General features: G+C 37.2%; 1 protein-coding gene across 1 annotated transcript in view; it reads left to right on the forward strand.

Annotated features, from left to right (window-relative positions):
- DNAH7 (dynein axonemal heavy chain 7) overlaps positions 1-14588 on the forward strand; it is a gene marked incomplete at its 5' end in the record, with an annotated part of 302031 nt that overhangs the window by 191335 nt on the left and 96108 nt on the right. Inside the window, 2 exons of the mRNA XM_007953149.2 lie at positions 3901-4055; positions 10050-10240. Of these exons, the coding sequence (XP_007951340.2) occupies positions 3901-4055; positions 10050-10240 (346 nt within the window). The remainder of the gene's footprint in view (positions 1-3900; positions 4056-10049; positions 10241-14588) is intronic.

A 14588-nucleotide genomic window follows, 5' to 3' on the forward strand; every position in this document is an offset into this window, starting at 1 on the left:
TGGGGTTTAGTCCAAATCTGCATCCTTTCCTTCAAGGCTCAGGGGTCCAAGATTATCTTCTGTGTCTGTATTTATTGGTTTCCCTTTTCTTTGTTGAAGAGGGTCTGTGCAATCCTTCTGCCTAGTCCGCCATCTTGCCCCGCCTCCGGGAGTGGTCTCTTCTGACAACATGATCAAAGTGGGTAAGAAAGAGTTAGGCCATTCTCCCTTCCAAGGAGCAGTCCAGCTGCCCTTCTTCCAGGACAGACTTATTCCATCTTTTGGCAGTCCGTGGTACTTTCAGTATTCTTCACCAACACCACTCCAAAGCATCAACTCTTTTTTGGTCTCCCTTATTAATTGTCCAGTTTTCATATGCATAGAAGGCAGTTGAAAATACCATTGCTTGGGCAAGACACACCTTATTCTTCAAAGAGAAATCTTTGTTCTTCAGCACTTTAAAGAGGTCTTTTGCAGCGGCTTTGAACAGTGCGATAGTTAAGACAGATTTCTTAACTGTTGCTTCCATGGGTGTTGATTGTGAATCCAAATAAAATGAAATCTTTAGTAACTTCAATCTTTTCTCCATTTATCGTGATGCTGCTTATAGGTCCAGTTGTGAGGATTTTCATTTTCTTTATGTTGAGTTGCAATCCATACTGCAGACTGTAGTCTTTACTCTTCATCAGTAAGTGCTTCAAGTCATCTTCACTTTCAGCAAGCAAGGTTGTGTCTTCTGTATATCACAGGTTGTTAAGAGTTTTCCTCCAATCTTGGTGCCACATTCTTCTTCTAGCTTCTCAGATTATTTGCTCACCATACAGAATGAATAAGTATAGTGAAACTATATAACCCTGACCCACACCCTTTCTGATTTTAAACCACATAGTATCCCCTTGTCCTGTTTGAATGACAGCCTTCTGGTCTACGTACAAGTTCTCTGTGAGCACAATTAAGTGTTCTAGAATTCCTGTTCTTCTCAATGTTATCTACAATTTGTTAAGATCTACAGTCAAATGTTTTTGCATAGTCAATAAAACACAAGTAAACATCTTTCTGGTATTCTTTGCTTCCAGCCAAGATCCAGCTGATATCAACAATGAATATCTCTCATGCCACGTCCTCTTCTGAATCCAGTTTGCATTTCTGGAAGTTCCCTGTCAATTTACTACTGCAACCATTTTTTAATTATCTTCAGCAAAATTTTACTTGTGTGTGGTATTATTGATATTGTTTGATAATTTCCACATTCTGTTGGATCACCTTTCTTTGGAATGGGCACAAATATGAATCTCTTCCAGTCAGTTGGCCAGATAGCTGTCTTCCAAATTTCTCAGCATAGACCAGCAAGTGCCTCCAGTGCAGCATCCATTTGTTGAAACATCTCAGTAGGTATTCCATCAATTCCTGGAGGCTTTTGGTTTTCTCACTCTAGGTCTTTACATATTTCATTATTTATAATTTACTTTGTCTACTCAAGCTGGTCTTTGAAATCTTGGGTTCAGCTCTTTTATCTTGTCATTTCTTCCATTTGCTTTAGCTACTGTCCATTCAAGAGCAGGTTTCAAAGTCTCTTCTGACATCCATTTTGGTCTTTTTTTCCTTTTCTGTCTTTTAAATAGCCTTTTGCTTTCTTCATGTATGATGTTCTTGACAATCATATGATCTACTATGCCGGGAATGACAGATTGAAGAGGAATGGAATCGCATTCATTGTCACAAAGAATGTTTCAAGATCTATCCTAAGGTAAAATGCTGTCAGTGATGGAATAATATCCATACACTTGCAAGGAAGACCAGTTGATACAAATTTATGCACCAACCTCTGAAGCCAAAGATGAGGAAACTGAAGATTTTTACCAACTTCTGCAGTCTAAAATTGCCAAACATGCAACCAAGATGCATGATTTTTACTGGTGATTGGAGTGCAAAAGGTGGAAATGAATAAGAATCATTGGTAGTTGGAAAATGTGGCCTTGGTAATAGAAATGAGGCTGGAGATTGATTTCTTTAGAGAAGTATAAATGATGTTTAACACACATAATCCTCCAAACTTAAATATATTTCTAAAATATAACAGAATGAAAACTTTTGTATACTTATCATTTTTATTCTCTCCCATCATTTCCTCTCACTCCCTTTAATTTCTTGTGTATATGATTTTCTTTCCAGTAGTTGGTTACAACTAAGACATTCTATTAATTTTTTGTTCCCTTCTCTTCCTAAATATACTATTATATAATGCTGATATTGGAGGACAAGTCTATCTCTTTTACCATACAAGGTATATCTTTTGTATGGTTTTTAATTTATGTGCTAAAAAAATATGGTTTCTTTCATTCAGGGGACAAATTATCCAATGACATATAAAATGTATGTTATAATGAGATTGGATTGAATATATTACACTTACTCCTCACTTGTCACATTAATGACCATAGTAAAAAAAAACCTGTCTGACTACTTTGTGCATTAATGACATACAATTGGCAGTAACAAACACTGAGGTATGAGCCAAAAGTAATGCTGGCTGTGATGGTTAGGGTTATGTGTCACCTTGGCAGGGCTATGATTCTCAGTGGTTTGGCAGTTATGTAATGATGTATTTTGCAGTTATATAATGATGTAATTTAACAATTGTGTAATGATATAATCATCCTCCTTTTTGTGATCTGTTGTGGTCATCTTCCATTTTCACATAAAGCCAATTTTCACATAACACCCTGGTCTTTGGAACCTTACTATGTCAATAGGTGAGGAGTGGGTACGTGTCCTTCTATCCTCACTTTTAAAAAAATATCTCTCCACTTACCTTTTATTTCCTCTTTCTGCTTGGCTGATGCTCTGCATGAGTTTAGAAAATTTGCCATGATTATGCCCTGTGTTTTCAATACTTCTAAAAGAAATTTTTTAACACATGTAATCTTAATGCTAAATACATTTCACATAGGTAGAAAGCTAAATGGTTGGCTACCATATGATGATGGAAAATACTAGTTAATTCTTCTGTGACTCCACCCCATAACAGTGAAGTGAGCACCCTGAAAAGTGAACAGAATTCTTCATGGGACACTGCTTTTGTTTTTATAAAAAGGACATATGAGTGAGAAAAGAGCATTACGTATGAGCTTTCCCATAGTGCTGAAACCCTAACCTTCAGAGAAGATATTCCTGTCCACAAGAAGTTCATAATCACATCGGCAAATATGCAATAAACTACATATATGGTTTTAAATATATAAGTCTTTGAAACAAAGGTTGTGTCAACAATTACATGTACATGACTGTGGTCAAGGTTAGATGATATAAAATAATGTTTTTTATTTTTTATATATTTTATGGTCTAGATGTCAATGAGTTATTTATTATATTCCAATCCTTTCTCTTTCTGTGTTCTACATAATGAAAGATAGAGCTGGGGAAGTGAAGTGACTTGCCCAAGGACCCATAATTAATTAATGGCAGGGTCTAGTGCAGACCTAGAGTTTCCTGACGTCTGATCCAGTCCTCTTAATGGCTCCCATTATGACTTAATTAGCAAGAGCTGTAAATATTTGCAAAAGTGTAATTTAACATTTAGAGCATTTCCATTTTCCAGGATGAGTTAAAAACAAAAACAAAGCAAAACAAAACAACACTTGTTTTCCAGATAGTTTGGTAGTTGCCAGTCTTGTAACCTGCTCAATCTAAAATGTCTCTATTTAAGAACATAATTTCTCATAATAAGCTGAAAAGTAAAACAAATACTAGAAAGGATAAACTGCAAGAAAGTGATATGCACATGATTAAATAAAACGAAAACCAAATTCACTGCCATCAAGTCTGTTCTGACTCATAGGGACCGCTTTGTGTTTCTGAGGTGGTAAATAGAGTGGAGACAAATCATGACTTGACCAGCAGCATCTTTCTTCTCCATTTCAGGAATGCAAGAAGGTGGCCTCTGATGATAGATCCACAAGGTCAGGCTAATAAATGGATCAAGAATATGGAAAAAGCCAACAGTCTTCATGTAATTAAATTAAATGATCCTGACTATGCCAGGACTTTGGAAAACTGTATTCAGTTTGGCACTCCTGGTATGTACCTGAGTAAGAAGTACACTTTATGGAAATGCCCAGAGAAGTCACAATTAACCCAGAATGTGTTTTCTTTCTTTGCAAAAGATATCTGTGTCAGATTTATTTTAAATCTTGAATGTATTAGTTTCCTAGGGCTGCTGTAACAAAATACCACAAATTGGGTGGTTTATAAGAACAGAAATTTATTGCTTCATAGTTTTGGATGTAGGAGTCTGAAATCAGGATGTCAGCCATGCTGATTCTTTCTGAGCCTTTTAGGGAGAAATCTATTCCATGTAATCTTTGGCTTTCCCTTGCTTGCAGGTCCAATCTCCGCCTCTATTATTATGTAGCCATATTTTCTCTTTTTTTTTTTTTTTTCTCTCTTCCTTTTTTATAAGGATACCAGTCAGACTGGATTAGGATTCACATATTAACTAGTAACATCTTCAGAGACCATATTTCCAAAAAGATCACATTCACAGGTACCAGGTTGTTGTTGTTAGGTGCCGTTGAGTCGTCTCTGACACAGTGACCCTGTGCACAGCACAATGAAACACTGCCCGATCCTGTGCCAGCTCCATGATCCCTGCTATACCTGAGCCCGTCGATGCAGCCACTGTGTCAATCCATCTTGTTGAGGTCCTTCCCCTCTTTCATTGACCCTCCACTTTACCAAGCATGATATCGTTCTCACCAGGAAGTTAAGATTCAACATATCTTTTTGTGGGATATGGTTTAATCTATAACAGTGAGTTTTTAATCTCTTTGATTATTTATTGATAATTAATCAAAAGAGAACTTTAGAGATTATGGTCCCAGCAGGTCAGAACGTTTTCTCTTCCTCAAGACTCATTTGTGATGCGTCTCTAATTTAGCTGTTTTACCTTTTGTCTGTTGTTTGCCATTCCTTCCAATTTTAACTCCACTTTTGCAATTAAAAGGGCCACTTGACATGTCAAAAGTATTTTAACACATCAGTCTATCTATTTATTTGTCTCTCAACTGACCCTACAAAAGTGGCAGAGAAGTGAGTACAGATTTTACATGGCAGCTATTGTCTGCATTCACAGTGGAGAGATTAGAAACATGACAGGGATATTTTCAATAAAGCTCTTATGCAAATGTCACATTTGTCAAAACAAAACCAAATGTAATACTTACTATTTAAATGCGTTGGAGTTATTAGTCACATTTCAAATCCATGTGACCTATCAAATTTTTACTATTTGATCAAATAAATAAAAATACTTATAAAATGCAACATATTTAGCTCAAGGACAAGTTCAGCAAATTTCAGTTGCTATCAGAGAGAGTGTCACATGAAAGAATCATAATAAATATACTAGGTAGATTTCTAGATATTTTATTTGTGAATATTAATAATGACTCTTTTTTTTTTTTTTTAATTGTGATTTCGGTGAAGATTTACAGAGCAAATTCACTTTCCATACAGCAGTTCACACATACGTTGTCTCATGTCATTGACCACAGTTTACCACAATGCAACAGTTCCCCTCCAACTTCCTTCCCATAGTTACCTCTTCCCAGTGTCCATCCCTCCATGGACTCCTGCCCCCTGAGCTGTCTCCCTGTGCATAAGCAGCCCTTCTTTCTCCCATGATTGTTCTCTCCAAGGCGTGTATCTACTTGAGGTAAATGTTCAACTCATATGCCTGTCTTTTGTTTGGCTGGAAACCACAGGTGTGGGTTCAATTCCAGACATGAAGGGCACTTCAGCTAGGGGCCATAGTCTCAGTGGTTCCACCAGGCTCTATTGGACCAGCAAACCTGATCCCCACCTTTTTTTTTTTTTTTTCTCCAAATGATTTTGAGTTTTAATAATAACTCTTTAAAATATTGATAGCAGTTTTAGGTTCTCTTCAGGCAAGCAAGAAATAAAGTAAAAATCCAAATCTACAAAATTTTGCATGTGTGTACCAACCAGCCACCAGCCACTCCATGGAAGCAAGATTGGGCAATTTCCTTCCATAAAGATTTACTGCCTTGGAAACCAAATGGAGATCACTATGAGTCAGAATCAACTCAATGGCAGTGTGTTTTTTTTTTTTTAATGGACACACAGATTTCATCCATTCAACTGGTGATCATAAAGCATAGTATAATGATATAGGAGTTACAAAAAAGAAGGGACATAATCCATACTGTCAAATGTCATCTTTGTTTAATAGGCACGATCATACGTATATACAACTAATTATAATAAATATAGTCATACATCACTAACAAGTGAAGACTTGATTTTACAAGTGAGACAATAAATTTTCACTTTTGTACAAAAGTATCAGGTCTGTAATATTTAAGTTTTTTTGTGTGTGGACTCTGATGACCTGTTTTCTGTGAGACATTGTGATGTTTTTGTGTTTATATTTAATTGGTGATTGTATGTTGGAGTGATTTGCCCAAGATTTTTGTTTTCTTTGGATGTATCTGAGTATCTGTGCTACTCTATTGCTAGTTGGCAGCACTTATGCATTCACCACCTGTCTCCTTTCCAGTTGTCAGCCTCCCATATATCTGTGCTGTCTTTGGCAAGCAGAGCCTATCTTTAGGTCCCTGGAATCTGAATGAGAATGCTGTCACTTTAAATATCCAAAGTGGCCACCACTTGTAGACATTCTAAATGTCTGCACACTCTGGACACCCAAAAGTCCACAGCTCAGTTTATCTCCTTCTTTGCTGTTTCCCTTTTTAGTCATCAGCCACTGGTGCAGTTGTCCATGCAGCCCGAGCAGGGCCAAGTTTTAGGTTATTTCTCAAGTCCTAACACCACGCAGAAATATTCAGGCTGCCTGTGCTGTCAGGATAGCTGACAGTCCACAGCTCTGTTTGTCTCCTTATTTGTTTACTCATTCAGGTTCTTTTACTAGTTGATGTTTAATCTACTTCTGCATCCTTACTTTTAAAGTTCAAGGCTCCAGGATTGCCTTCTGTATCTGTGTCAATTGGGTTCTCTTTTCTTTGTTGAAGAGGATCTGTGTAGCTTGTCTGCCTATTCCTCCATTTTACCATGTAATATTTAAGCTTTATAGTGCATATTTTAGATTTTGGAAAAGATACTTATATATATCATTATCCTAGAACCAGTTACTGTGGAGTCGACCCCAACTCATGGAGACCCCATGGGTTTTCAGTGACTGATTTTTTGGAAGTAAATTATCAGGCCTTTCTTTCATCATTTGACAATGTTCTGGTCAAAAAAATACATGGAAATTCCATTTGTGACTCACAGGAAATATCCTGAAAGGATAGTTTTTTCCTTTTTTGTTTCTTTCTTCTTTGTAATGGCTGGAACGAGGATATGATCTGAAAGGCTATCTTAGCCAAAGAGATCAAAGTCATATGCAAGAATGGTAAAACAGCCAAGTAGCAGAGATGTGGATCCCAGACAGCTTAGACATGCTGTCTTTCCAGCCCTGGGCTGACTATCTAGAGTTATTTTTACATGAGTGATAAACCTGTTTGTATCACTGTTATTTTGGAGTTTTTTGCCACTTGGATCTGAGCCTAATTAAAATACCCAATAGTAGAAAAATGGGCAAATATATTAGCATATAGTTTCCAGAAGAAAAAATAAAAATAGTCAAATAGCACTTAAAACATCTAGCCTAAAGTACAAATGTTAACAATAATTTTCACTTGTCAAATAGTAGAAACCACAAATATATTAAATGCTGCCAGTATCACATAGTGGTTAAGAGAAAAATGTAATGAGACAGGCTGCTTGGTTTAAGTTTCTGCTCTGTCATTTGCTAGCTGAATTAGCAGAGAAAATTACTTCAATTGCCTGTGCCTTAGTTTCCTCATCTGTAAAACTAAGCAAATAATGGTCCATACTTCCACGTAAGTCCATAAGTTCTAAGGATGATGCAAAAATGCATTGCCAAAATAGTGCCAGGCATTTGTAAGCATAGTGATGTTATATAAAAATAGATTTAACAGCAAAAAAATGAGTGCTTATTGCAACTCTGAAATCTCTACAGTGTTTTGGGAAGGTAATTTGGTGATATAAATAGCCTTTAAAATGTTCATAACTGTTGACTTATTAATTCCACTTTCAGGACTCCAACCTGATTAAGTAATCAGAGATGGGCACAAATGTTTATGCAAAAAGATGTTCACTGCAGCATTATTAATAACAATGGAAAAATGGAAGCAAGCTAATAGAAGATTAACATATTTAATGTATTATGATGAACTCATATTGTACAACTACTAAAAATAATCAAGTTATCCAAGTAGAAAATGAAAATGAGCTTAAAAATCATTGGCATACTTATTTTGGCTAAAACCCTGGCAATGAAGAAAACTAACAAAAAGACAATTCTAGGAATTCATTTAGTTAGGAGTAACCTGTGGGAAGGACCAGCATCTGTCTGTACTTTTCACTGCAATAAAGATCCAAACACTAGTCATCCCAGTGTCCAGAGCCCCTCCCTTCCCATCACAATTGCACATGGTCTCCCAAAGGACCCCTACAAAATGTCATGATTCAAGTTTGGCTTTGATAGCACCCTAAACACTAGAATGTGAGACTTTAATTGGGCAAACACATCAAAGTCTTAATGTCACTGCTCTTTGATCCAGGGATTCCTCTTCTGGAATGCTATCATAAGAAAATATTCTGGAACAAAAGGTTAGTATGCAGTGCTATTTATAATATTGAGAACAGGAAACAATCTAAATACATGCTAATAAACCCAACTCACTGTCATTGAGTTGATTCAGGGCTAGTTAAGTAGATGAGGGAACATTATAATGATCGACTATTATGTGGTCATTATGTTTAAGGAGCCCTGGTGACACAGTGGTTAAGACCTTGGCTGCTAACCAAACTGTTGGCAGTTTGAACCCCCAGCTGCTATGCTGTCTGTGTGGCAATCTGCTTCTGTAAAGATTGCAGTTTTGGAAATGCTATGGGGTCAGAATAGACTCAATGGCAATGGGTAAAAGCATATTTATGAGAATTTTTAGTAACAATGGGAACTATTTATGAGATAATGTAAAGCAAAATAATTAGGATGTAAAATTATTATGTTGTTTAATCTCAACTGTGTATGGAAAAAGATGAATAAAAATACCGAAGAGAAAAATATAATTTATTCAATAAATAATTATCATACCATATATTATTTTTATATCATTTTCCCCTTAACCTATGCATGGTATGATTCGCTTATGTAAAACACTCGGATGAGGGAGAGAAATTAAGATAATCTGATTAGAAGTAGTTTTCATTTTCTTCTTTATACTTTCATACATTTTACAGACGTCCTACAGTAAGCATGTTTCACTTTTATAATTAAAATAATAATAAAGTAACCATTTAAATAAATGCAACTAGGATGAGTTTTCTCTCATAAAGATAGACTTCTACTTTTATCATACATGGTGAGGTGGAGCTCCCTGCAAGACTATTGCCAATGAGTAGAACAAAACCAAACCCACTGCCATTGAGTCTATTCCAACTCTTAGTGACCATCATTGGGTTTCCAAGGGAGTAAATCTTTACGGAAGTAGATTGCCCAGTCTTGCTTCTGCAGAGTGGCTGGTGGGTTTGAACTACAAGAGGTAGAGCAGGGAGGATAATCTGGAAGGGGATAACCTGGTAGATCCACAGTTAAGTCCTTCCCACAGACATGTAATTATTTTTATGAAATCATTTCCTTATGCTTACAGTAGTACCAGTTGCTCTTGGGTCAGTTCTGATTCATAGCGACCTTATGTGTATCAGAGCAGAGCTGTGCCCCATAGGGTTTTCAGTGGCTGATTTTGGGGATCACCAATCTTCTGTGTGGACTTGAGCCTCCAACCTTTCAGTGCACAGCAAAGTGCATTAACTATTTCCACCTACCTTATGTTTAGAGGTCAAAAGTAATTTCACAGGCAAGTAGGAACAACAATGAGTCTAGAAGACTAAAAGAACTAAGAGGTTGAATGCTTACCGTCAATATTTAAAATAACATACAATCTTTCCTGATTTTACTCCAGTGTTGCTAGAAAATATTGGAGAAGAGCTGGACCCTATTCTGGAACCTCTTCTACTTAAGCAGACTTTTAAGCAAGGTGGCAGTATATGTATCCGACTTGGAGACACTACAATTGAGTACGCACCTGACTTCCGCTTCTATATCACTACCAAGCTAAGAAATCCTCATTATCTTCCTGAAACATCAGTAAAGGCCAGTATCTACAACAGTTGCTTTAGTCAAATCTCACAATTAATCATTATATTTTCCTCCTGACCCATAAGAAGAACAGGTCCTCTTAAGAAAAATGGATTTTGCCCTTTTTTGACATTTTCTAAAATTGCCATAATAATTTCCAAATGTTGCTTTTGTGTGTGCTTGCAAGTAATAAAAAAAAAAGTCCTCAGTATGCTGTGACAAAAACCATCAGAGCTAATTTCTACAATTGATAATATTCTTAGATTTTCATTAAAAATAGATGACACGTGTTCACATTCTTTCTTTGTAATAAATGATAATATGCTAATTGTTGGAATTGGAATTCAGGAGCAGAACTCTAGTCTTCTTTCTCAGAATCAGGTTGCTGCTATCTGATTTTTATATAATTACTTAAAAGAATTTTCCATCATGATTCTTTCAAAAGACTAAAAATTCCTTTAAAGAGTAAAGTTAGTTTAAAGTTTTAGTCAGTGACTAAAATGCCTTGAGAGCTTGATCTGCAAGGGAGCCCCTGGAGGTTAGGGACTATGCCTTATTCCATTTCTTATTCCCAGTTCTTAGCATTGGGTTGGCACTAAGCAACTGTCTGTGAAGTGAGCATATGAGTGACCAAGTAAGTGAGGGATGGCTTTAATTCAGAGGAGCAACGGGGAGAGCATAGTAAGAAAATTGATTCTGATTTTTAAAGTTTACAAATAGAGGCAAGATTCATCCAGCAAGTTCAAATGCACTTCTTTATTGGAAATATTTAAATTAACATAGACATCTTTTGCAGAGAAGCAGAGGAAGGACTACAATAGCATAATTAATTCCCTCAAAGACGAATAAAACATGATCCCTGCTCTCAAGAGGTTTCTATTTTAAATAATGTGTGGGCAAAGTGATCATACTATATGGCTAGGAAGCCATGGAAGAGCTGCAAGGCATCCTGGGAGCTGAGAGCTGGGAACACACTTTAGACTGGACAGTCAGGAGGTACTGGAAACCCAGGGGACTTGAGTTTAGTCTTAAAAGAATGTTAAAATATGGAATTTTTGGCCAATATTTTTAATCAATTAAAATACTGTGTAATATCTAAATGTGTATATTATCTAAACATGTAAAATTCCCTATTATTTATTATCTTTTCACCTATTAGGAGAAGTAGTATCCAGTAGTAGTTTAGAGCCTGTACTCAGAAGCCATACTGCCTCGGTTTAAATTCCAGCTCTACCACCACCAGTTGTGTGACTTTGACCATATAATTTACCCTCTCTGTGCCTCAAGTCCCTCTATGTACAACGGGATTAAAAAAAGTCTCTATCTCATAGGGTGATGTGAGGATTAAATAAATTAACCTATGCAAAATGTGCCTAAGGCACTTGACTGCTAACCAGAAGGCTGGCGATTCAAACCCACCAGCCACTCCTCCTCGGAAGGAAGGTTGGGCAATCTACTGTAGTGATACCGCCTCAGAAACCCAAGGAGGGGTCACGATGAGTCTGGTCTGACTCAATAGCTCATAACAGCAACAACAACATGCGAAATGTTTACAATAAGGCCCAGCACATAGTGTTAACTATTAGTATTAGCATTTCACTTCAAAATAAAAGTGAGAGTGAAATCCCAAAACTGGTTCCCTCCTAAATATTTTGAAATAAAAGACATGAAAACCTTTTTTACTTTTCAGCAAAAGACCACACATAACATAAACAATTCTTAATTCACTAATAACCGGATATAGAAGTCGTAAAACTGTGGGAAGAAAACAGATCTATGATTCAGTATCAAAATCCTTACAGTCCCGAGAGTGTCTTATTGCTTCATGATTTTTAATTGCAGGGATTGATTAAACAGGGATTAGAAAACATAGTGCAGCAGTTACTTGCTTTCATTTACAAATTAAAATGCTTCCTCTTGATCCCACTTTTAGAATTTTTTATGTACCTTTTGCTTTCAGAGGCACCCAAGGGATGGTGTCATGCTGCTATAATCCTTTTGAATCTAAATGAAAATAAAATTATAAAACTATATTGGTGTGATTTTAAATGTTTACTATGAATAAACGGCTGTATTTGCAAGTGCTGATTTTAAAGAGCCAACATTAGTGGATTATAAATGGATCCTCCTTGTATCTGAATACAATGAAGTAAAAGCTGGAAAACGTGCATTTTGCCAGCTCTGTTTCTGTTGTTTTGGGATTAAAGTAAATGTAACCTGTGCACTTGGTTTCTCATACCAACAGGAAAAATCTCTTGCAAACTTTAATTCTAGTTTTTCATGAATAAATGCCAAAGCAATAGAGAATTATATAACAAATTTAGTGCATTTTTCAAATTGCTCAAGTTCAAAAATTGCTTATTATCTCATCAATATTTATGATTGTGCCAGGTAATCTGTACTTAGTGGCATTCAAGTCATCCCCGTGAGGAAAGTGAGGGGAGAAATTTTAAACTGGAGGAGACTCACCACAGAGAAGATGACTGGGTTTAGGCAGGAGGAGGTAGTACTTTCTAGGGTACTGCAAGATGCTGTGGAGACTTCCTGACCTCAAGTAGAAAATTTTCTTACAAAAACAAAATTACTCTGTTCCTATAGAGGAGCTGTTCTCTTACAAAAAAAGGTGGGAAAACATGTTTCCTGCCCAGCAGTCAAAGTTAGAAATTTGCAGATAAAAAGACAAAGTTAGAGAGAGGACAGCAATAGTAGGAACAGCATTACCTGTTTTCAAACCAGGTAAAGCCACCAAAGGCATATACTTAAACTTAACTGCTGTCGAGTTGCATCTAACTCATAGCGACCCCTCCTTGGGTTTCCAAGGCAGTAACACTACAGAAATAGATTGCCCAACCTTCCTTCCAAGGAGTGGCTGGTGGGTTTGAACCACCAACCTTCTGGTTAGCAGTCAAGTGCCTTAAGCACTACGCCACCAAAGGGATGGGGATGGGGAAAATGGGTCTGCCTTTTTTTTTTTTAACCTTCCCAAGGTTAGGGAAGTATTGACCATCCTGAGGAGGAAGAGCAGGGAACATCTGAATGATTGTGCAGTTTGTATACAACTCAAAGGTGGGGGCAAGTAAAACAAAATCGCCCTCAGCTCCTTTGTCCAGCCCTAATCCACACATGGGTGCTTCCCACAAACAGAACCTTGGGAAGAGTACGTAGTAGAAACAAGAGCGGCACTAGTGCATTGCAAGCATCAATAAACTTTCTAATAAACTCTTTGTGTTGTGTTAGAATTAATTATATAGAATCCATGTGTAGTTTGCCAATTGGGTTATTTTATTTCTTTTTTACTAGTTCTATTGTTTCTACAGTTACAATTTATTTTAATTGTTTTATACCTAAATGCCATTATTTTAGCTGCTCCAATCTAACTAAATTATAATATAAAATGCATGAAAAATTCTTAGACCAAATTGCCAGTAATGTATAGAGTTCAGTCTTACATGGGTTTAGAAAAGTACTTCTTGTTAAGGAATTTCCCTTCAAGAGGGAAAGGATGAAAACTGGATCAAACACTAAGTTGCCTTTGATTGTGGCAGTTGCTGAAATTTTTGTAGTTATTTTCGAGAGTGAGACACTAGCATTTGTACTACCACTGATGATTTCAAGCTCTGACCTCTCAGACAGGCACGAAAGAAAATGTTCAACTGTTCACAGTTTATGAAGAACCCACCTTGGTATCTGCCTACATAGCTTCCAATGATGGAATGGTGAGTTGCCTATAGTGGGGCAGTGCCTTAGGCATTTGACTGCTAATGAGAAGGTCAGCAGTTCAAACCTACCAGTTCCTCTGCAGGAAGTAGATGTTGTTAGGTGTCGTCAAGTCGTCTCCGACTGATAGCGACCCTGTGCACAACAGAAAGAAACACCTCCCGGTCCCATGCCAGCTCCAGGATCCCTGCTATACTTGAGCCCATCACCGCAGCCACTGTGTCAATCCATCTCATTGAGGGCCTTCCCCTCTTTCATTGACCCTCCACCTTACCACCGGAGTGGTAAGGAAGTACAACATCCTTCTCCAGGGAATGGTCCCTTCTGACAACATGACCAAAGTAGGTGAGACGAGTCTGGCCATTCTTGCTTTCAAGGAGCATTTTGACTGCACTTCCTCCAGGACAGATTTGTTAGTTATTTTAGCAGTCCATGGTACTTTCAGCATTTTTCACCAGCACCACAACTCAAAAGCATCAACTCTTCTTCGGTCTTCCTTATTCATTGCCCAGCTCTCACATGCATACGAGACAATTGAAAATATCACAGCTTGTGTCAGGCGCACCTTAGTCCTCCAGGAGACATCTTTGCTCGTCAGCACTTGAAACAGGTCTTTTGCAGCTGACTTGCCCAGTGCTGTATGTTG

This window comes from Orycteropus afer, unplaced genomic scaffold, assembly GCF_000298275.1.
Source record: "Orycteropus afer afer isolate SDZICR_OR568_19922 unplaced genomic scaffold, OryAfe1.0 scaffold00374, whole genome shotgun sequence".
Classification (NCBI taxonomy): Eukaryota; Metazoa; Chordata; class Mammalia; order Tubulidentata; family Orycteropodidae; genus Orycteropus; species Orycteropus afer.